This window comes from Squalius cephalus, assembly GCF_949319135.1.
Source record: "Squalius cephalus genome assembly, chromosome: 7".
Classification (NCBI taxonomy): Eukaryota; Metazoa; Chordata; class Actinopteri; order Cypriniformes; family Leuciscidae; genus Squalius; species Squalius cephalus.
The window spans coordinates 22,316,367-22,340,644 of record NC_137128.1 but is presented as its reverse complement, the minus strand read 5'-3'; the positions used below and the strand labels follow the sequence as shown (position 1 = coordinate 22,340,644).

Here is a 24,278-nt window from a genome sequence, read left to right as displayed (position 1 = left end):
TAGCATGTGATTTCTGGCCTCCTAATTTAAATCAGCTTTGTTTTTTTGAGCTACTGTTTTATGCAGTAGTAGCAATGGTGCAATATTTACTATTCTAAAATAGAATCTAAAATAGCCTTTATAGGCTCACAAAAATGTAGGATTGGTTTCATTTAAATGTTGCTAAAGTCTAGCATCAAACTTACAGCTGATTGGTCCATGTTAGTAAATATTGTTAGTTGGGGTGGGCGATATACTGGTAGACACGATTAACCGGTAGAAATTTGTCAACCGGGAGAGATTTTGGACTATCGTCTCCATTGCGGTTACGCACTCACGTGACATTGATGTGCTGCGCTGCCACAAAAGCTTGCATGCAATTTTAAACATTGCAATTTAAAAACAAATGTTTTTAAATAATTTAAGCGCAAAAAGCAGTGAAAGAGATGTAAGAACTCATTTCGGTATATGTGTCTGAGAGATGGTTTCTGAGCTCTTTCTGAGAGACGCACACATGAAACCATTGCTTATAGAGTGCATGAGTACTGAACTGAGGTCTTTTTGCCACCTAATTGGGTTTGAACAGTCGAATACACACAATTATGTGTCAAAATGTCAGTTTTTGCGAGTATTCTCGTAAACACAGTCATTTATTTCTTAAGTGAGCGTAAACAGTTGAGAAAGCGTATGCGTCACAGTATATTGGATCTGTGCATTTGGTCTTAAAGTGGCAGCAGCCTAATATTCCTGTTGCTGTCTGTGCCATTAATCTTAATCTTAAACAACAAAAGACAAATAAATAATCCCTCACTGCTCCTGGCTAAATCACTTTTCTAACTTTAAAAATAATACATTTATATTTAATTTGCACAGTGAAGACTATGCAGTGTTTTTTGTACATTTAATTACTTTTTATTATTTTATTACAATTTATGTAGTATTTCTTATTTAGTGCTGTAATTTTTTCAGGTCTATTTCATTTGTGTCTTTGTTCTATTGTATTTTTTTTTTATCCTATTGCTTGTCATTTATTTCTTTTGTCTTATTTTATCACTGACTGTTGACTTTTGTCTTCAGTAAGCTTGAGTTTTTTTTTACTTAGTATTAGTTTTTTTATGATATTGAAATTGCTGATGAGATTTATGAAATTTCAATGGTATAAAAAATTGTGATGTAAAAACCGTATTTAAAACAAATACCTACATCATGATATATCGTTTTCTTGAAATAAAATTACTCCTATCGTGATAGATGGTCATATCGCCCACCCCTAATTGTGAGATGACATGCTGCTTTGACGCAGTGGAGATATAGTGTTAAATGTTCAAGACTCAGTGTAATGGTTTTCAAAGCTGGTTTTGTCCATTTTGAAAAGATCTGTGGCATCAAACCTGAAAACTTTCTAAAGGCACTTTATGCTAATGTGTGTTTTTGGTTTCTGCATGTTCATAATGTTTACCCTCATTATCATATGTTGTTTGACTTTGCACATATTTAGCAGGTCTGCTAATTTTTAATTCTTTTGTTTCACAGATAAAGATGTGCCAGCCACAGTAAAAGTCCATAAAGTCACTAAAAATACTGTCAAATCACCTGTGACCAAAGGTAGAAACTCTCTACCGCTCCTTCTGTTGTGGCGATTATTGGGGACTGGTGAAATAATCAATGGGCTCTCCGTTGGGCACTAACATCCTTATCCATCTGGGCTTCTTTTTTTTTTAAAGCTTTTTTTAAATAATCAATTTTACTAATGGTATCAGCTGGAAACTATGGTGATGGGGATCCTGAAATTTTCAACCTCATGTAATTCCTGGAACTAATGCAACTTTCTAGTTCGTACTGTTTGAAATAGGTTGGCGATTGTGGGTTTGGCCTGAGGGTCATTCAGCGTGACCTCAAAGTTTCCAGAAGATTGTGTCAAGGACAGAACCCACGAGGCCTAATTGATGGTCTTGTGTTTCAGAGCCGGTGGTCGAGGGTCCTGTCTCCGTGGGACGAACAGTAGGCTCAGGTACAGCCTTACTGCAAAGAGTGCACTCTGGTCAACATGAGAACCCTAGCAGTTATTATGGGAGGCCTGGTAGTCCAGAGATAATGTCCTCCACTACATTACTCACGAAAGACACTTTCACACCAAATGCGATATGAGAAAACAAAAAACAAACCAACAAATAATGAAATGAATTTGCACCAGTACAACAGGTGGTGCTGAATGACAGTAAAGCTCACACCAGCCAGGACAGATACCTGAAAGGTGTCCCGCTTTGTGCCTGACCTGTGTACCTTAAAGGGGTAGTTCACCCAAAAATTAGAATGAACTTCATTGGTTGTTGCAGAAGCTCAAACGTGCTGCGTAACACGAGAATGAACCTCATTGGTTCTTGCGGAAGCTCAAATGTGTGGCATAACACCTATTAGAAATATTTTTTCTGAAATAAAAACTAAGGTATTGTTGTTCGTTACCACTTGTGTGTCCGGGTCTGAACGCGCTTATTGTGTATGTGAAGGATCTGTACACATGCCAAAATCGCAAGAAAAGCTTTACGTGTACCGACAACTATACATTAAGTGTATTCTCTTCGTTAGGATTTTTATTTAGCAACTGAGTGTCAAGTATAAGTTTCATTTATAATGTTTCTCCTTTAATCCAATATAAAATTTCATGCCTCATAACTGGTATAACAAGCCTATAAGCAAGCTTAATTGTTATACTAGTTTGACATGACAGAAGAAAGGCCTAAATTCAATCTGTTCATTATATAAAGCAATCGTGTCTCTTCAGAAAATTTAGACTAAATCGCTAAATTCATTTAGTTTTATGAGTTTTATGATCCCTGTAACGAGGTTCAATGTTGTGGGAAGAAGGAGGCGGGAACTGGCGAACATTCAAGAAACTTTAATATCAAAAATAAAACAAATACAAAACAAAAGTAAAAGACAGCAGCCCCTCATGTACGACTGCTGTCACATATAATAAAACAAAACACAACACAAGTTCAGGCCTGTCCTCTCTTGATCTCCGCTGTCGCCGCTCCTCCTTTATGCTTCCGCTCCTCCGTGAGAGATACGAGACCGGTGCGTTGCGCAGGTGTCGCTCATTATCAATCACGCCACCGGCCTCGCGCCGTTCTCCCACGGCCCTCGGCCTCGTCCTACTCGCCACAATCCCTTTATGAACTTTTTGAAGTGTCAAAGTGGTAGTTGTGTAACTGTCAATGTCTGTTGTGTGCCGAAGATGGAAGGGGTTGGAATGCGACGCAAGTGTTTTTTGCTAGTTTCAGCCCGACGCAGTTATCATTTTCACGTCCTGCACCTTGTTTAAATAGCAAATGCATTTGTGCGCCCATGGGTGTGCTGGTCTGAAAATGAGGTGTGTTCGGGCGCATTGTTGGCGTGTTGCTATTTTGATTCAACTGAAAGACTGCGCCATTGACCAACTGAAACCTGGTCTAAAGTCAATGGTGCAGTATTTTTTTATTATTTAAAGGGCGCATTAGTAATATGCGCCTAGTTATTACACACACAGGGATGCCAAATATTGGCAGCAGCACACAAAGATGCCAAATATTACAAATAAAAGGATTACAATGTAAAAGATTAGTATTGTGTAGATAAGATATGGTGGAATCCGGCTTGTCCTGTAGATGGTCTGCTTGCATGCTTTAACCTCACGCACAAGCAGATCCGTTTGCGCTCTGGAGCGTTCAGTCTTTCCGCTTGCAAATTTCACCATGTAAATAGCGAATCCGCCATGGCACGAGAGCAACTGGCCTTCAAAGGGAATGAGAGATGTGACTCTGGTTGGTTTATTGCATGTTACGGCCAAAACACCAAAGATCCATTCTTCATTAAAAGAATAGGGACAACCCTTTTTCCCGTCGTTAAACTAGCAAAAGTGGATTCGGACATGCCCCAAGTACGCTTGCACCGTGTGCTTTAGACCATGAGCTTTGTTCGTTAAAATAGGGCACTAATAGTATCAGGCTCAATAACTGTAGTCTTTGCGTGTTTTACAATTTTGATACACTGCTCAAGTTTGAGATCAGTAATAATTTACTTTTTTTTTTGTAAAGAAATGCACACTTTTGTTACGCAATGATGCATTCAATTGATCAAAAGTGACTGGAAAGATTTTTTTACATTGTTACAAAAAAATATATTTTTCAAATAAATGCCGTTTCATCAAAGAATCCTGAAAAGGTGTATTAAGCAGCACAAGAGTTTTAGAAATTTATTATAAAATTATTTCTGAACTTGGATTAATAATGCTGAAAAATGAATCGAAAATTCAGCTGGCATCACAGGAATAAATTACATTTTAAAATAAATTCAAATAGAAAACTCTTTTTTTGTTTTTTATTAACATTTTACAATATTAGTGTTGATACTGTATTTTTATCAAATAAATGCAGCCTTGGTGACTGACGACTTCTTTAAAAAACATTTGAGAAATGTCTTATTGACCCCAAACTTTTAAATGGTAGTGTACTGTATATGCAGTCAGTCGTTCTCAGATCTTTTTGGTTGGTGTGTTTTTGTTTTTTTTACAGTCTATGGTTTTTATCCCCAGGCGAAATAAAAAATATTCAACAGATATTAAAAACAATGTCAGAGAAAGTTCATCCCTGCTGTGAATAGCTGCATAATAATCTTTCTATTCAAAATTTTGTATGTCACACTTGGTGTGAAAGAGTCTTAAGATAGTGTACATGGGTCATTATCAGGAAGCCCCCCCCCCTTAACTTTTAAGAAATCATGTTTCTCCGACCACAAGGGCCGTAACCACCAGAAAGTGAATCTCATTTATTTATAGTCAGTATTGTGCTTTGTGCAATCTTTTTTTCCATAACAGAGCTGAACTTGAACTTAATGCGATGGGTGTTAAGTGTAAACATCGAAGTGCTGATTAAGACAAACGGAATAAAAATATTTAAGAAAATATATAAAAAAAATTACCATATATTTTTTAAAAATGACATCACAGATTATTTTCATTGTATTATTTTTAAGTGGGAATTGTGATTGCATGACATTTTAGAAAAGCATTGTTGAAAAACTACATAATATTTTGATTAAGTAAATGATTAATAGGGATATTTCCTTTTTTATTTTAAGAGTTCTTTTGCATTACACATGAAACCAAGTTAAATCTATAAAATAATATAACCAACCAATGTATGTTGTTTATTACATCAATAATTATATTGTCATTGGGATACATACAGAACAGCACACACATGCCACCAACATACAATACACTATGAATGAAAACCACCTCTTAGCCTTCATACCTTAGAATGATGTCTTTATGACTATAGCAGAATGTGTTAAGTTATAATATGAATGGGTTTTCACTCTTCATTTTGCAAAGACTTGCATTATAAATCACAGTGATTTGCAGGCTGCTAAACCAGCCTAAACCTATACCAGAGACACTTAGATTGTCAGTTTTTGGTGTTATTTATTTCTGCAACCCGCTTTACATCCCTGTGAAATTGTAATCAAAAACTTGGGCCTCCATCTGAAAGGGGTTCATGTCTGACCCCGGCGGGTATCTAAGAGTTTGCTTGCTGTGGTTCCACAGTTAAAAACACCCTCGGAGGGTCTGTCTCTGAATCGCCAACTGTGAATAATTCCTTTTCAGAAGTGGTCACTTTCTAACCAGTTCCTCCTCTCCAATCTGCAGCATCTGTCTGGAGAGCATCAGAGGCGTTCTCAAACTCTCCTTCCCATATGATTAGCAATGCTGTCCTCGCTGATGCCTTATTCACGCTGTGAATGCTACAAGTGTTGCTAATGAGAATGTAGCAGCTGAATTAATGTTTTGTTCCACATTTACCTGTTCATCAGTCCTTTTTACTGAGCCCATTATTTCAGTCTGCTTGGTAAATATTTGGTCTTTTGTTAAATGTTTTATTTATTTTTTTTCTAGCGGCACTGCTCTATCTATCGCAATAAGCATGCTTAAAGTTGAACATGTTACTGTTTTTATTGACCAGATGGAATGAAGTAGGCATACTTAAGTATGCACAGCAGTTTTGGTTTACTGCTTTTTCATTTCCCCCTGCTCACACTTCTGTTTTTTCTCTTCTTTTTTGAAGGCTTAGCATCATTGACACCTCATTGACACCTATGGTCTAATGAAGCCCTCATAGGTGGAGAGCTGCTTTTTAACAATTTCCCAGTTGAAATGTGGAATGTTTTGGCTGGTCTAATCTTATATTGCTGCTGCTTCTGCGTACACTAAAATCCTTTAGATGATGACCTAACTATTTGAATGTTAATTATTATTTACATGTTTAGTGGTACAAAAAATGCACCAGTGATGCATTTTGACATGATGATGGCATAACAAGTGAGGATTTACATTTCTTTTTGTGTTTGCCTTATAATGTTCTGAGTTAATGTTCATTTTCATCTTTCTCTTCACAGTGTTTGATAAGCAAGGGTTCATGCTGAATTTGGACACAAAGCTGTAAGTATTCTGTATGATACCATCCCTTCCTTATACATTTCACCAATAGAGAAAAATTTACATAAAATAATCTAAATGTTAATACAACGATCAAGAGCAAACAGCCTTTTAGTTTATCTTAATAATTATTATTTTTTTATTTTTACTATCATGATTTTTAGATTACATAAGAATTTGTATTATAGGTATTAGATGCTGTCACTGGTCACCGTTTCTTTTTCACCACATTACCTTTCTACTTTCACTTGTTCAGTTCAGTCGTCCTGAAGTGTAAGAAATTCAATTTTAAAAATACAAATGTTATTGTTCCAAAATATATTGCTTATGCTCACCAATGCTGTATTTTTTCAATAAAAAAATAAAGTAAAACCTGTAAACTTGTGAAATAATACATTTCAAAATAACAGTTTTTGAACATAATTTATTCCTGTGATGGCAAAGACAATCCTCCAGTCATCAGTGTCACATGATCCTTCAGAAATCATTCTAATATGCTGCTTTACAGCTCTAGAAACATTTATTTTTTATTGGATTCTTTGAATGGAAGGTTCAACAGCTTTTTTGGGGGGATATATAAATCTTTATAAATGGCTTTAGTCACTTTTAATCAACTGAATGCATCTTTGCTGAATTTCTTAAATAAATTAACCCCAAACTTTTGAATAGTAGCGTTTAATATATCAAGTGGTTGTAGCTATACATATTATATAGAGAAATATAAATAAATACAAAATCTAGGGTGCTAAAAAGTCTTTAAAGCAATAAAGGCTTTTGCCCCCATTCAGTGCCATCAGTGTCTTTGAGCAATCTATTCCAGCGGCCTCGTGTGTGACGTGTTGTGATGTATGATAGGTCTGTGTGTGGTAGGTATATGTTTACATTTCATCTTTGAAGCAGCCATACTCTCAGACTCTCACCTCGCCCTAATTTCTCAGTGTTGAGCATCAGAGAAGGCATGTCTGTCCACACCATGCGCACGTACAATAAGCAAAGCCTTCGACAGGTTTAGATTTCATTGACGCTGTGAGCAAAAACTGTCTGTGTGGTGCACTTCATCATTCAGCTGGCCTCAATCCACCACCCGTTCTGCTGCTCAAAGACTCAGAGCTGTCACGACAACAAAATATGACACTGCCCCATTGGGGCCAACCACTTAATCAAAATGAAGGCTTCAGCAAATAAGTGTCTTGTGGCTTTTATTTTAACTGTTGAAAAGGCACTTAGTGTCAGACAATTTGATTTGGTGTTGAAACCTGGAGTTTCGGCATTTTATCAACAATGCAAATTCGGAGAACGTGGTTTTGTTTTTTTATTGTGTTACTGACACTTCAGAAAAATGGACATAGTTATTTAATAGTGATTTTTAATCCAGTATTGAGATTAACACAGTTGATGCTTTAGATGCCATTTAACAAGGTGGTCCAGCCAGCATGTGTCCATTCTCAACCACCTCCAGTCTCTGATAGTCCTGATTTTACTCTCTCTCTTTCACACACACATACACACACACGCACAGAAACCCATTGGCCTCTCAGACCTGACCTGTGTCCTCTTCACCTGTTTATTTGAACTGCTTTCATTGTGAGCTGCAGGTTATTAATGATACCGCTCAGTTTAGGTGGTAGGAGCGTGTCTGCTGCCCCCATCCATTTAGAGGATTTCTCGATATTTTATTATTGTATACAACCACTTGATATATTATAAATATATATAATGTATGTCCAAAAGTTTGGGGTCTGTAAGATATTTTTATTTTAAAATATTTTTGAAAGAATTATCTTGTGCTCACATAGGCTGCATTTTTTGGTCAAAATACAAACATAACTGTTTTCTTTGTTAAAATAGTTAAAAATGTTATTTATTCCTGTGATGGTAAAAAAAATTTTTTTTTTGAGGAGTTAAATAACAGCATTTATTTGACAGTTTTATTTGTAACAATGTAAAAAGTCAGATTTAATGCATTATTGCTGAATAAAAGTATTAATTTCTATATATTAAAATAATTTTTTTTAATTTTTTTTTTATCTTACCGACCCCATAATTTTGAATGTTGGTGTAAATATATCTAAAAATAATAGTTTTACATTGTCAGTCTGTTTTGATTTCTGTCTTTGTCTGTGTTCTGTCTATTAGTTCAGTTTAGTCTTCCTCCGCCCCTGCCTGTTTGTTTCCATAGTTACTTATTGAGTTAGTTCAGTTCAGGTGTGTCTTGTTAATTTGTCTCTTTAGTTCTGTCTATTTATAGCCTGTGTTCTGTCTTATTCTTGGTCAGTTATTTTACGTCGCAAGGGTTGTTCTGGTTTTTGTTCTGAGTTTTTGTTTAGTTTGAGACTGTTTATTAAATATTACTGCTGCACTTAGATCCTGCCTCTGCCTCTGTCTCAACTGAAATTGTAACATATAGAATACTGAAAGTCTTTTAAAAAGAGTCCTGATTGTTCCTGGTTCTTTTCAAGTTTTTAACTTTTTTGTGTCAGTGTCATACCAAATATCTTTGACTCCCGTAGAACTCTACCCTGATTAAAATGAAAACAAATAAAAATCACATAAAAAAAGAAAATACTGTAAGGCACCTACAATGGAGGCAATAAAGTATAACCACACGATTCCAAACATTACAGATTTTAACAAGACATGTGTTATATGGCATTGCTGTCTGTAAAGCATTGTTTGCATTGTGCAAACTTCTGTCACGCATAACCAGATGTTTACTCATCTAGAAAAGTAGACCATTTTATTGTTTGAAAAATAAACCAGCTTTATGGAATAATTAGTGTAAGTACTTTACATTTCAGCTTTTAAACAACCCGGAACGCTGGCCCTGTTTAGGTTACTGAGCGTGTAACCAGTTTTTGCCTTTTTCCTATAAAAATAAAACTGAGGGGCAAGTCAAAATTGTTTTCTGTGGTAACATCATACCACAAATGCTGTCTTTAGAGCGTTAGCTGTTTTGCGCTTGGGACATTCTTTCAGAGCAAAAGTATGAAATAAACACGCTCGCTGTTTGTGCAGCCAGCAAAATGTGTTGCATTCCTATTGTTTGACTATTTCATTTATTTAACACATCAGCGATAAATGAGTTTCACAAAGTAATCCATCACATCCTGATCTAGATGTCATCCATCATGTGCCAGGCAAGATAAAAACAATATACCTCAGATTCACCATTACCCTGTAGCATAGTTATGCTGTCTGATATTCCTGTCAGGTTTAACATGAATGCCTCCTCTTTCTTCTCCTCTCTAACTGTCTACAGGCCTCCGGAGTTGGTGTACAAGTATGGAAACCTCAGTGAAGGATCCTGCAAACCTGGCTATGCAGCTGCCAAAATGACTGCTATCTATCCAAAGTATGAACCGATTTTTTAATTAACATAATACTCAGGGTTCGACAATAAGAATGACCCATTGCCTTTTACTGTAACTTATTGTACATGTTGTTGCACAATCTGCTGTTTTAAATGAGTGATGCACTGATATTTAGGCCACTGAATACAGTTTACGTTTCGGATGAAATTAGTGCTTTTCTGATGTCTTTTTCGTGCACACAACATGTATAAGCTATAACAGGTAAATATGCTCTGTATAACATATTCATTATATTTTTACTTACACTGTTAGTGATGTATTTACTGCATCTAAACAAAAGAAAATTAGGAACCTTTAAAATAGCATAATAGGGGCACTTTAATGTATGTTTGAATAAACCTGTCAAAATATATTACAGCCACCGTTTAAACGTTTCTACAAATTTGAGTAGAAACATAATTCGGTTATTAAAAAACTGCCTTGCATGCAGTTTAAATGTTTGTACAACTCAGTTTTTATTTGACTGTTGGTTGTTACAATACTTAATATGTAATAATTTCAGTGTTGGTGTTTCAGTAAAAATAATTTGGTGCACCTTTAGAGTTAGCTGTCTGAGATGGGTGATATTGTTGAAATTATATGAAAAAACAAAATTCTCTAAAACAAATGTCTAAATATGAAATGAATTGTTCATCAAAGTGGTGACTGATAGAAAAACATTCTTATTGTTGATTGCTGATATGTATGAATTGAGGTCTATTGCAGTTTCACTTGAATTTGCACACTGCTAGATGTGGTTGTGTTTTGAGAAAAGGTATTTCATATTTCAAAAGGAGGATAAATGAAGATGGCAGATGGGATGGATGTTTGGTTGGAAGAACACAAAGAAGCTTTGGCTGAATGCTGTGTTTTTATTCTTTTTTTTATCTGTTCAGCTTTTTTGAAACCTGCTTTTGATCTGGAAGGCTTTGCAATATTGAGCTCTCTGTCGTCTTCAGAATTAAGTACAAACTCTATGAATGGAAGACCGCTTTGTTAAAGATTTACTTCTGTAGTCCTGATTTACCAAGTTCCTTGTGTATTCAACTCTCCCTGGTTTTGAGAGACACTATGTCACTTCTCAGCCATGAAGCCCCTGAGGCCAGTCTCATAATATCTCAGATTGAACAGAAAGCTGTTCCTCTGATCCATTAAGTCCTTGTTAATTTGTGACCTACCACAACAAACAACCACTTCCGCATGCTCGCCAGCTCCACAATGCGCCTGTTGTAACTCTTTTGGAAGTGGACAGTGATTCTGTCTTTGTGGCTGAGAGGAAAATGCTCTGTAAAGCAGCCACTGTGGAGAACCGAATGAGTCAACTTCTTCCATTTGACTAAATCCTCAGAGCTCTCCTCGACTCTCAATGATGTCACACAACGCTCAGAGACCCTCAGTGACGACATGGCCCTTTGATGGAGCTTTTCGTATTTGCTGGCATCCGTATTCCATTGTTCCCTCATCTTTAGAATAATTCTCCTGCTGGCTATTGTTAGCAGAAGTCATTTTTCCACTACAGCATGCCCAACGATGATAAACATTAAGCATCACGGTTTGGTTTGTTCATGGATATTTCTCTCATCGCCATAAGATTGTTTAGAAATAGCTTTTCCACCAATCAAGCAAGATTATTTTGGAAGGGATTTTAGCAGCTATCACAAAACAGTAACTATCACACAATAGCAACAGCAATATTTAGTCAGATGGTTGCCCTGGATTGATTTAAACAACTGACTAAACAAAAATATTAATTTAAGGAAATAACCTTTTAAAGAAGAGAGAGTGTAAAGAACACTTGACAACAAGAATGACAAGTTCACGTTGCAGAAGACGTTTTGTTTTGTTGTTATTTGTCTAGAGGCAGTACAAGCATCAAGAGACCCATAAAGCAGAGCAATGATTGAATTGGTGCCTAAAACTTTTTAACAGGTCCCCCAATTAATGGCATATGTGTTAACAGTGTCTACAATGTGCCTCTAATTAACATGTGATGGATCAAGGTTCTCAGGGTCTCTGTTTATTTTTCGGGGTCAAAAGGCACTGCTGCCACATCATTACAACACAAATATTTGAGCTTTTTTATTGCATGATAAATTATTTATAATGATGTTTAGGATACATTGATTCAGTTAAGATGTTGCCAGAATCACGGTGAACTAAAGACACATTTTATGTACTTTTTGAACGTATAAACAGATAATAGGTTTCACAAACTGACAACTGTACAACAATAATTAATTATAAATGATAAATATACTGTTGTTCCTTGTTAATTCATGCTCATTAATAATATAAAAAGCTTGCATTTTTTTAAAAGTAAAAAAAAACAACGAAGTATTATATGTAGACAGTACATGTAGTAGCATTAGATTAATACATGCTGTGAAAATTGTTAGTGCATGTCCATGATACCTAATGCATTAGCTAATGTAAAAAAAATTAACCTTAAGTGTTTCCATTGAATTAATCAAAGCATAGTAGTTTTGTAGTTGGATATTTTTTAAGCATCTAAGAGGACTAACTGTGTACATTTTGGATAAAGAACCTTAAGACTCAATTTCAAGAAAGTCACCTTGTATAATTAAAGGCACAATACGTAAGATTTCTGGATTAAAATATCAAAAAAACACTAGAACAATGTTAAATATTTTGTTGACTTGTGGACTTTATCCCAAATGTTTCTAACAAGATTTAATAATAATAAAAGCTCCGGAGCTCCTCCACGGGACTTGAGATCGGTGTGTCGCGCAGGTCTCTCTCATTAGCATTCGCTCCACTGGCCTCGTTCTGCTCTGACAGCTCTCAGCCCCGCCCTGCTTCAAACCACAGTAACATTAATAAAACTTTAATACATTAGCTCATCCATGAACATGATTTCTACCCGAGTCCCGTTGGATTGGTTTTCATCAGCTGTGGAGGTGAAGACGACAACTCCCATTATTCCGCGCTCATTCACGGCGTCATCAAGCTTTGTTATTGGTTTGAATAAAATTCCTCTAATGGAAAAACTTGCATACTGTCCGTTTAAATTATTATATTAAAGCTCTTTATTAAATAGAAGAGTCTGATTTGAAAATGCTCAAAACTACATATTTTTAAAATGTATTTTAAATTATTTTTACATGCTTTTAAAATGAAATAATTTTCTTAAAATGCTATACTCGGGAAATTCAAACAATTTATTTTTTCAATCTAGAAAAACTTATCAGCCTCACTAATCAGTGGTTGGATAAAGTAGGGATGGTCCTATTGGGGATAAAGCCCTATTACATGTATGTGGTCATTTGGGCAATTGCTTATCTCTCCCTTTAGCGGTTTCATTTTAATAGGGGATCCCTGCATGTCTAGAAAACCACCTGAAGCCATGTGATCTCACCCTCTGTTAGTTCAGTCGTTGGCTCACCCATGGAATCAACTTTATTTTCAACACCTCTACCCCTTTCCCAAAATTGTTTGTATTGGACTCTTAAATCAAATGTCTTGGTTGAACTTGAGCGGCCGGTTATAAAAATACAGCCCCCAGTGAGAGATAGCCATGAGGAAATGAGCACAATGTGCACAGGCCTCCTGTTCAGGACCCCTTTATGACAAGCAGACCCCTGCCTGTCTTTAGACCTAAAGCTCTCTCACCCAGTTATTTATAATGCGAGTTAGTCCGCACCCCACAAGCCACAAGTTAATTAATCACAGTTTGTTTTGGCAAGACTTCGCTTTGTCTGCTTTTATCAGGTGATATCAGAAGAGTATCCGATGCGACCGTTTTTTTTCTTTTTTCTTGACGTTGTCGGACATCCTCTAGCCTTCAGCGATTAGTACATGAAATAGAAACACTTTTATCAGAATCTGTTAAACAGTTGCCAATAGTGAGCCCATTCATTTCCTCATCTCATTTCCTGCCATTGCTCTGATTTTTTTTTTTTTTTTTTTTTCAATTGACATCCTCTTTGTCCTCATTTTCCCGACATATCAGACATTGTTGTAGATTTAGATGGTTCAAAAGCAACTGGAGTCCTCTGTTACCAAAAAGGGTTGTTAAATTGCTTCCTTTAATGTGAATTTTCAAGATTTAACTTAAACTCTTGCTGCTCTGTACTTTGGAAAGGATTTTGGGAAAGGGGTTCTGCTATTTTTTCTTCCTAAAAGCAAGAGCTGTTTTTTTAAATGACCCTTGTGTTCTCTTTACTGATCCATGATTAGTCTTTTAAGTTTTCTTAAGGGAACCTAGTTTTTTCAAACCGCCTGTACCTCTCGACAAGCTTTCCTTGTTAGTCTTCCCCCTGACCAATCTACTGCAATTTTCTAACTTAATTATAAAAGACCTCAGAAAGAGGAGGAGGAGGAGGGGGGGGGGGAACCCTGAAAAATGATCCAATATCCTCATGTTTGTAAATGAATAATGAGCCTGTTGAGTTGGGAGGGTCGTAAAAACAGACATCCATCGTGTGGCCACACTTACGGAAGCAGAAAAGTGGCAGCGTTCACGATGTGTTTGTGGAAGATGCTCTGCTGTCTGAGACTTATAAAAATGACCCCTGAAAGGGATCTGTATTGAAAAAATGTTTTTTGATTACCGGCACCTTTGAGCAGCTCAGTGTTCCACTTCCTGGATATTTCCCATTTGTATTGCGTTAAATGTTGTCGAAATGCCCTTTGGTAGCAGGCGGAGTAGATAAAAAATGACAGTGAGGATCTGTGGGTCAGAAGCACAGGCATTTATCGTTGCATTTGCACATCAAGCTTTAAGAGGGGAGTGTGCTGGGAAATGGCCTCCGGGTAGGGTATCCCCTGACTCCTCTTGAGAAGGGGTGAACGGAGGCCTGGGTTCATGATTGATTGGTGCTGGTTCAGCCACACTGTTTTAAACTTTAATCACAGGTCAAAGCAGAGATGAAGTGAGACCTCTCACATACAAAAGCCCCTTTTGACTCCCCGAGCTCCTGATGTCCAGGAAGGGAATGTGTTGTTTGGCTATATTTTATTAGCCCTTTTGATATGGAATTGATATGGAGATGTTTTTGGTATTGTGCAAAAATTTGCAGTCTTCTATTAGATTTGCTGAATTTGCATTTGTCTACATCTGAATGTTAGTTGTCCATAGAATGTGCATTCATTATGTTTTGTTTCTTATGCTTTTGCAGGTTTAGTAAGCCAGCTTGCATGTTTCTGGACCGAAACTTTAAGCGGCTTGCTAAAGTTAACAACTATTTACCTCCATTTGGATTTAAAACACAAGGTATGTATCTTTTTTTTAAAAATAGATTTGTTAAGGTGGACTTTGCCCTTTAACAACAATGTTCTCCAAATGCTGTCTTGTTTGTTCTTTTAATGAACCGTTTAAAACGACATGTTAATTATTTGAATCGGTATGAAGCACTTCTTTGGAGGTCTGCACCGGATGGATTTTTAGTCTCGCTCCCGCTAAATTCTTTTCCCACAAATTTTTGTTATTATTGTGTCCTGTTCATTGTTATGCCCCTAATATACTCTCGTTCATAGAGATTTTTAGATGGATATCGAGGCTTTTTAGGTTGTGTGAATTGTTTGCTCGTTTCCAAGGCTGCGATGCGCTGTTTCTCCTGCCAACTGGCATCCCGGGGTGTCGAAATACTATTGGGTGAACAGGCAGTGGGCGAGATCACACAGACCTAACAAAACCCGACTGACAACACAGAGCTTGTAAAATAATAAGTAAAATAATAAGTAAAATAACTGGCTGTAGAAGTGTTTTTCAGAGAAACGAGTATGTGAAATTAGCATGTTTCCTAAATATCTAAATATCCGTTATTGTAGGGTGCCATGGTCATTCGTAAATGACAATGGGTGTCGGAGCGCAAGAACGCATCTCGTATAGTGTGCCATAGTGGATGACAACTGACGCTGCGTCTGCAACGCTTCTCGACATCTCAACAGAAAGACAAGCATGTTTTTTTTTTCCTCCACGATGGGTTCTGTCACATCTGTGACATTGACCAATAGGAGCACATAAGCCTTTCTGTACACAGCTTTCAAACATGGCGAGACAAAAGAGAGACAATTGTATTGGTGCTGCTAGATGAAATTATGTAATGGAGAAAAGGTTAATGCAGCTATGGCAACAATAGTCCTACCTTTGTGATGTTTCCTCGAGCGACTACCACGACAGAGTGAAAAATAAATGCTGGCGAACGATAGCGGAGGTGCTTCAGCAACCCGGTGAGTACTGGAATTAGCATTAGGCTAGTACAACCATTGTTTGTTTACGCTCTTGTTTCCAGAAGTCAGTCGCTAGTTCTGCCTTCTCAATGACATCACGCATGTTGTTAAAGATGCCAATCGATGATTGGTCGTGAAGCAACGTGTTGTCTGTTTCTTTCTGTTCAAGACAAGAATTTAGGAGTCAAGATCACATAATCTGACACAGTCACTATCGTAACAGACAAAAATATTGTGTAGTCTGAACCAGGCATATTGCTGATGCGCACATTGCAATATCAATGCTAAAATGAAATAATGTGCAGCCCTACTACCCCCCCCCCCCCCATACACACACAACGCTAAACTAGTTTTTGTGGCTTGATAAACAAATAACATTCTGTATCTTAAAAAAAAAAAATTATAAAGTTTATATTTTGGGTTTATACAAGTCAGTCTCGCTATCATTCCTTCTCTTTCATACTGTGCACATTAATATCTTCCCTCCTGCACATGCACTCAGCAATTCAAAACTTTTCCCGCAGCAGACTTTCAAGAATATTAAAGCAAAATGGACAAAACAGACCCAAATAAATTAATTAAAGGAGAACTCCGGTCAGTTTTAACATTGAGCTCATTTTTTTGTACATTTGGAGTGCTGTCAATACAGAGAACAACGACAAAAATCGGTGTTGCCTACACCGTGTTTTCCTCTTTTTAAAATTTGCACCCTGTTGACTTCAATGGGGCAAGTTTTAAACCTGCTTTTAGCCTCTTAACATCCTTGATGTGTCATTACAAGTGCACAGGTCATGTGAGTGATTCCTTCGGAGTGAACGCGGGTCAATCTGACTGCAGTAGATGTGCAAGATATGAATAAAAATTATATTTATTTAGCCAGCGCTCAAACCTGTATTTACATCCTGTTTTCGGTCAAAGTCCATAGTAATCGATTGTCGAGTTCACGCGCATTGGTTTAGTACCTATGATCATGCGCGTGAACTCGACAATCGATTACTATGGACTTCGACCGAAAACAGGATGTAAATACAGGTATGTGCGCTGGCTGAATAAACATCATTTTTATTCATATCTTTCACATCTACTGCAGTCAGATTCACCCGTGTTAACTCCGAAGGAATCACTCACATGACCTGTGCACTTGTAATGACACATCAAGGATGTTAAGAGGCTAAAAGCAGGTTTAAAACTTGCCCCATTGAAGTCAACAGGGTGCAAATTTTAAAAAGAGGATAACACGGTGTAGGCAACACCGATTTTTGTCATTGTTCTCTGTATTGACAGCACTCCAAATGTACAAAAAAATGAGCTCAATGTTAAAATTGACCGGAGTTCTCCTTTAAATTAAATCAGAATCCTATCTGGAATTCTATCATTCTTATAAAGAGCTTATTATTGATACAATTGCATTTGACAAGCAACTTCACTCTCGAAAAGTCAAGAGAAAGCAGAAGTTTAACTGGCATAAATAAAAAGTATTACTGGACAATAATACGTCTCTGGTCACAAAAATGACTCCTGTCATAAACTCCAAATGTTTTAAACTGTTAGCGTTCATGTTTCTATATAGCAGTAGGATGCCAAACTCTTACTATGATCAACCATTGCCGGTTCAGGACAGGGATGACCCTGATATTGCAGGAGTGTCTGAGAGTAAACCTCTGTTGTGTGTACGTGGCCTGATGTAATGCACTGTATGGCAGACATTTATGTACTTCAGTGATGTGGGGGTTTTATTCCATTCAGCAGAGAACAAGAACTTCATTCTACTGAGCTTTGTGAATGTATCAAAGAGAATGAGACATTCAGAGAAAGACCTGTAGATAAGAAAACGGTTTCTTGAAACCAATTGGTTGTTAATGTAATCCTCCGTTGTCTGCTCAGTTTTTTCCCCCCTCCATCTGAAAAGACGATTACATCTTAGATTTCAGCACATTGTCAAATGTTCCAGCACTTGAGGGCAACGTGCACATAAGGGTACCTTGAATGTAACCTTTGTGTTCGTTTAAGGGCTGCCGTGTCCACACACATGAAGACTTTCAAAAGAGCAGGTCCCTTGTTTACATTACACCTGGTTTCTGTTTGCTGCACGGATCGTGAACCTAGCGTGACTTCGCTTTTAACTTTATTCATTTGGATAGGTGATACGTGTGGTTCTTGAATAGAGCTTGACAAAGGTTCTCGAGTCGTGGGCCAGAAAGGCATAAAAATAGATGTCTTATATCTGCACTACCAATTCTGATATAAGCAATCCCTGCGGCCACCTACGACTTTGTGATTTCTGCTCTTGATTACGTCGCCCTCAGTGGAAAACATTCAGTCAAAGCATTGCAGATGGTTTTGTCGACCGTAAGGTAATCCCAACATCCTTTAAAGACGGGAGAACCAAATACCTCAAAGGAGAATAAACCATTAGGGCTGTTTTGACTGTAAGTTTGGCCTTTTAAGTGCCTTACAGTATTAAGTAGCCTCTTAAATGTCTCCGGTGACTCAGAATGAAGTGTCACTCTTAGCTACTTTGGTGAAGTTCCTCTAAAACTCACGATGAATTGTTTAAATAGTTTGAGCGTGTTTGATCGGTTTTTAAACAAAAAAAGCTTCTTGACCAACATTACATGAAAGAAATGTCATTATGTGACTCGTGTTCTCAGAAGTCATGATATATATATATATATATATATATATATATATATATATATATATATATATATATATATATATATATATATATATATACACTCACCTAAAGGATTATTAGGAACACCATACTAATATACTAATACTGTGTTTGACCCCCTTTCGCCTTCAGAACTGCCTTAATTCTACGTGGCATTGATTCAACAAGGTGCTGAAAGCATTCTTTAGAAATGTTGGCCCATATTGATTGGATAGCATCTTGCAGTTGATGGAGATTTGTGGGATGCACATCCAGGGCACGAAGGTCCCGTTCCACCACATCCCAAAGATGCTCTATTGGGTTGAGATCTGGTGACTGTGGGGGCCATTTTAGTACAGTGAACTCATTGTCATGTTCAAGAAACCAATTTGAAATGATTCGAGCTTTGTGACATGGTGCATTATCCTGCTGGAAGTAGCCATCAGAGGATGGGTACATGGTGGTCATAAAGGGATGGACATGGTCAGAAACAATGCTCAGGTAGGCCGTGGCATTTAAACGATGCCCAATTGGCACTAAGGGGCCTAAAGTGTGCCAAGAAAACATCCCCCACACCATTACACCACCACCACCACCAGCCTGCACAGTGGTAACAAGGCATGATGGATCCATGTTCTCATTCTGTTTGTGCCAAATTCTGACTCTACCATCTGAATGTCTCAACAGAAATCGAGACTCATCAGACCAGGCAACATTTTTCCAGTCTTCAACTGTCCAATTTTGGTGAGCTCGTGCAAATTGTAGCCTCTTTTTCCTATTTGTAGTGGAGATGAGTGGTACCCGGTGGGGTCTTCTGCTGTTGTAGCCCATCCGCCTCAAGGTTGTGGCTTCACAAATGCTTTGCTGCATACCTCGGTTGTAACGAGTGGTTATTTCAGTCAAAGTTGCTCTTCTATCAGCTTGAATCAGTCGGCCCATTCTCCTCTGACCTCTAGCATCAATTTCGCCCACAGGACTGCCGCATACTGGATGTTTTTCCCTTTTCACACCATTCTTTGTAAACCCTAGAAATGGTTGTGCGTGAAAATCCCAGTAACTGAGCAGATTGTGAAATATTCAGACCGGCCCGTCTGGCACCAACAACCATGCCAAGCTCAAAATTGCTTAAATCACCTTTCTTTCCCATTCTGACATTCAGTTTGGAGTTCAGGAGATTGTCTTGACCAAGACCACACCCCTAAATGCATTGAAGCAACTGCCTTGTGATTGGTTGATTAGATAATTGCATTAATGAGAAATTGAACAGGTGTTCCTAATAATCCTTTAGGTGAGTGTGTGTGTATATATATATATATATATATATATATATATATATATTCGTTTCGTATTCCAGTGTGGTCCCGACGCTGTTTTTGCAGTGTGTGGTGATGCTTGATGTGAGCCGTCAGCACTTTGTCCAAACAATGACGGCTACTCCCTGCTGCTTTTTAATCATTCAGGTCACAGTTTAGGGTCAATGCAGATTTCCAGCTCTTACGTTAGCTTTCACACTACACCGACTGTTGCATTTCTGGAGGATGAATCAATTTACAGAAGGTTTTTACATACTGTATTGTTGTAATCACATCCATTCACTTCACACCAAACCAAACCAAACCACAGGACTACATTGGTACATCCTATTATGTTTGCCTCTCAATAACATAGCGTCTATGGCAATAAAAAAGATAATCTCACATGTGAGCTCTTTGTTGTCAGAAACAGTAATGGTAGTCATTAGGGTAGATGCTTTCAAACCACCGGACGAGGAAAAAAAGGAAGAATTATGTACAGATGTAGATTTGGCGCCTCACACGTACTGCAAAGTGCCTAGCAGACCTCCCAAAGTGTTTCCCTCCATGTCCTGCCTTCTTGATTCTTGTTCATTTGGAATAAAGTTAAGTCAAAAAGGTATTTTGAGAAAATGGGCAAGTCCGTACTCCTTGAATTAGCACTTTTTCAATCCGTTTTCTCATCTTTGGCCTTTTATAGTATGCATACTGATGCTTTAGTTACCTCAATGGATCACACTAATGCAGCCTTACTAGGAAATCCCGTATCTTCGCTGATATCAGGCAGCATAATCTGTGGCTTCCACGAATGCATTCGAGGGTATCGGAGGAATGATCGCTATGACCAAACAGCTCTGTAAATTTACATCACGAGGTGACATACTAAAGGCATTGTAGAGCATTAAATTGAAGTCTTTGGCACAGGAATTTTACTTGTTTGCAAATGGTGTTCCACTTTTACAGACTGGTTTTTCCAAGGTGTCAGTAACCTATTTTCAGTTGCTAATACAACTTCCAGGAGCCTCCAAGCAAATAATACAATCATGCTTCTCCATCAGACCACCAGAAGTGTAGATTAATGATGGAGAAAATCATTCAAGTCAGATTAGAGCCGTAACCATTTAGAGATGTTTTTGTTTCATCTTCTTTGTTCTCTCTTTCTCTCTCTCTTCTCTCTCTCTTTCTCTCTCTCTCTCTCTCTCTCTCTCTCTCTCTCTCTCTCTCTCTCTCTCTCTCTCTCTCTCTCTCTCTCTCTCTCTCTCTCTCTCTACAGAAAGAATCATAGATGTTATTTTATCTTCCACAAAGAATTATGGACTGGGTCCAGATTTGGATAGGTAAGACTTTTTTTTTTATTTTTTTTTTTAGGTTTTTGAAATAAGGCTTATGCTCACCAAGCCTGCATTTATTTCAATAAAATATTAATAATATGAAATATTATTACAATTTAAAATAACTGTTTTCAATTTTTATATATTTAAAAATTTCATTTTTTCCTGTGATGGTAAAGCTGAATTTTTGAGCATCATTAATCCAGTAGCCTATTCATTGTCACATGATCCTTCAGAAATCATTCTAATATGATTTGATGCTGAAGAAACATTTATTATTATTGTCAGTGTTGAAAACAGCTACTTAATATATTTGTGGAAACAGTGATACTTTTTTTTTTTTACGGATTCCAGGAGGCATTTAATTGAAATGGAAATCTTTTTTTAATAATGTAAAATTATTTAAAGTAATTTTTGATCAGTTTAATGCATCCTTGCTGAATAAAATAATTCATTTCTTAAAATAATTATGTGTGTATGTTTTAATGTGTATTAAGCATAAAATGTTCTGACTGACTCTGATTGTCATGGTCTGCATAATGCATGTATATAGTGTATCATCTTTGACCTGACATTTTTTAAACTACAGTTATAGGCAATATCAGGTTAGGCTTGTGTCAGTTTTAATAGCTGAATATGGTTGTAAAGATGTATGCAGGTTTTGGAGTAATGCACCTTTTTTCTCATATGTTCTCTTTGCAGTTTGAGTTGTAAAAGGTGTGTAATAGTAGGTAATGGTGGTATCCTTAGCAACAAGTCTTTAGGATCCCGCATCGACGAATACGATGTTGTAGTAAGGTGAGTGCACACAGTCACCATGTTCTGCTTTTTTAATGTCCAAATCAATAAACAGAACAAACAAAAGAATTGTAGACACAAATGCAGCTGATTTGCACTTTTTAGACTCAACGAGGCCCCAGTGAATGGTTACACCAGAGATGTAGGTACTAAGACCACCATGAGGATAACCTATCCTGAGGGGGCCATCCAGAAGCCTGAACGCTATGAAAAAGATTCCCTCTTTGTCTTCTCTGCTTTCAAACCTCTCGACTTTAAATGGTTGAGACAGATGGTCAACAGAGAGAAACTGGTAAGACCTTGTTTCCCTCAGTAAAATCTGTATTTTTTTGTTTTTTTTGTTTACTTGTTAAGGTCTCCTTATTTATTTGAGTGGGAGGTAGAATGATTCCAGTTGTTTTTACAGGCCCATTTTCTGCACTATATTTTCTTTAACTTATATTAAACTTGAAATCATTTATGAATTCAGAGTAATGTTAATATTGCCATCCAACAAAAAAATACTGCATTGAATTTTTTGTGGTTAAAGGATTTTGATAAAGAATAGCTATAGAAGAAAAGGCTTCTATTGTTCAAGGACTTTCGTCTCATTTTTAGCGTGTGGTAAAACATTCTCCTTCCAGGTTTGACTGACATCTTGTGAATTAGCCTCTTAATCAGGAGGGTCGGCACGTCTGAATGAGCTCTCTCTTATCTCACACAGTTTTAATGGCTCTGCCTCCATCCCATTTCTTATCACATAAAGAGCAAGCATAAGCACTCCTTTCTCCTCTGGAGTCGGCTGACTCGGCTACTCAAGGACGTGTTTTTTCTTTTCCAGTCTTCTGCCATGTAATTGTGGTCAAGGCGTGTGTGGTTTCCCCCATAATCTCCCTTTTCGGATATACTTGTCTTCCTCAGCTGCACACCTGCTTGTTTTCCCCTGTTGTCAAGTGGGAATCTGGCGGCAACGTGCCTCAGGAGTTCCCGGGCCAACACAGCTGCTGGGCTTTCAGGGGACCAGCTCTGGATTTTTTTACAGGATGACATTTGTCAGTGTGCAATAGACTTGGCAGAGGAAGAAAAATAGAGAGCTATTTGATCACCCTCCCTCCCCTCTGGCCCCTGAAAGAGCCAGATTTGTCTGAACATCTGATCGTAACAAGCTGGACAGTGGAAAGTGCTCAGATAATTGATCTGCCCTCTGGCTTCTGATACATTGGCTTTGATCCCATGGAAGGAAGAATTTCCTTCACCAAATGAGGGGTCAAGAAAGCTCCAATGTGTCTGCCATAATGTTAGAAACAGCGTTCAGAGGATGGTGACTGATGAAAACCATAGTATTAGTTAACAGAATAGCTTTTTTTTTTTTTACCTGAAAAAGGAACATTGGATGTTCCAGCCATACTGGAATCTAACCGGGAGGTTCTTGGTTGTAAAAATGGAAATAAAAATAAGAATATTCTAGATACCTGACGTTTGCTAATAAAAAAGACAAGCGTGACTCGTATTGCTGGTCATATTAAGCTTTGGTATGTAACTCGTCCTCAATGAATTATGTTTACATGCATACCAAAAATCAGCTTTTTGCAACGTTACATGCAAACGTTTACATGTGCTTTTACTTTTCTAAGCAATCACTGTAATGCAGTTGGATTTTTATCCGATGGATAGTAAAATGGGCAAAATAAACTCTTAGCCTTACGATGAAGGAGGGACCCAAGCCATATCTAGAAACAGAATATCACAGAGACCACCCAGAATACCCTAGCAACCACAGCAATTGACATAAACCACTAAGAACACCTTAGCAACTGCATAAAAACCCCTGGCAGTGATTTTTGTTCAGGCAAGCAGCACTCAGATTTTCTTCCGAAAATGTAAAAATGCAGTTCCTGATTGTTTTTCTTCCTTCGGCAGACAGCCACAGCTGTAAAAGATGTTTATATCCAGCTAGTCTACGTGACCTCCTGTGCATGTATTAAGTTGTAAGAGTATCATGTTTAAAGTGGAGTTTTTAACCGATTGTCACTTGACAAATGAAGCCTATCACTATTGTGAATTCTTACAGATGAAAAACGACTGACTTCTATTCTTCTCTCTTGATCAACGTCAGACTCCGAGAGCCCCTCGCATTCCCTCGCTCCCTTCTCAAACAGTTTAACTTTGGCTGTGTTTATTTTTAACTGGCGAAGGGTGGTATTTTAGGGCCAGATGAAAATCTGACTA

General features: G+C 37.5%; 1 protein-coding gene across 7 annotated transcripts in view; it reads left to right on the top strand.

Moving 5' to 3' along the window:
• Positions 1-24,278, top strand: part of st3gal3b (ST3 beta-galactoside alpha-2,3-sialyltransferase 3b) — a 57,677-nt gene that overhangs the window by 11,666 nt on the left and 21,733 nt on the right. For 3 of the 7 annotated variants that reach the window (XM_079877083.1, XM_079877081.1, XM_079877082.1), the window contains 8 exons: positions 1,513-1,584; positions 1,943-1,990; positions 6,412-6,454; positions 9,711-9,803; positions 14,940-15,034; positions 21,215-21,278; positions 21,975-22,070; positions 22,176-22,362. In XM_079877083.1, coding sequence (XP_079733209.1) covers positions 1,513-1,584; positions 1,943-1,990; positions 6,412-6,454; positions 9,711-9,803; positions 14,940-15,034; positions 21,215-21,278; positions 21,975-22,070; positions 22,176-22,362 — 698 coding nt within the window. The remainder of the gene's footprint in view (positions 1-1,512; positions 1,585-1,942; positions 1,991-6,411; positions 6,455-9,710; positions 9,804-14,939; positions 15,035-21,214; positions 21,279-21,974; positions 22,071-22,175; positions 22,363-24,278) is intronic. The other 4 variants (XM_079877084.1, XM_079877085.1, XM_079877086.1 and 1 more) reach the window with 2 other exon arrangements.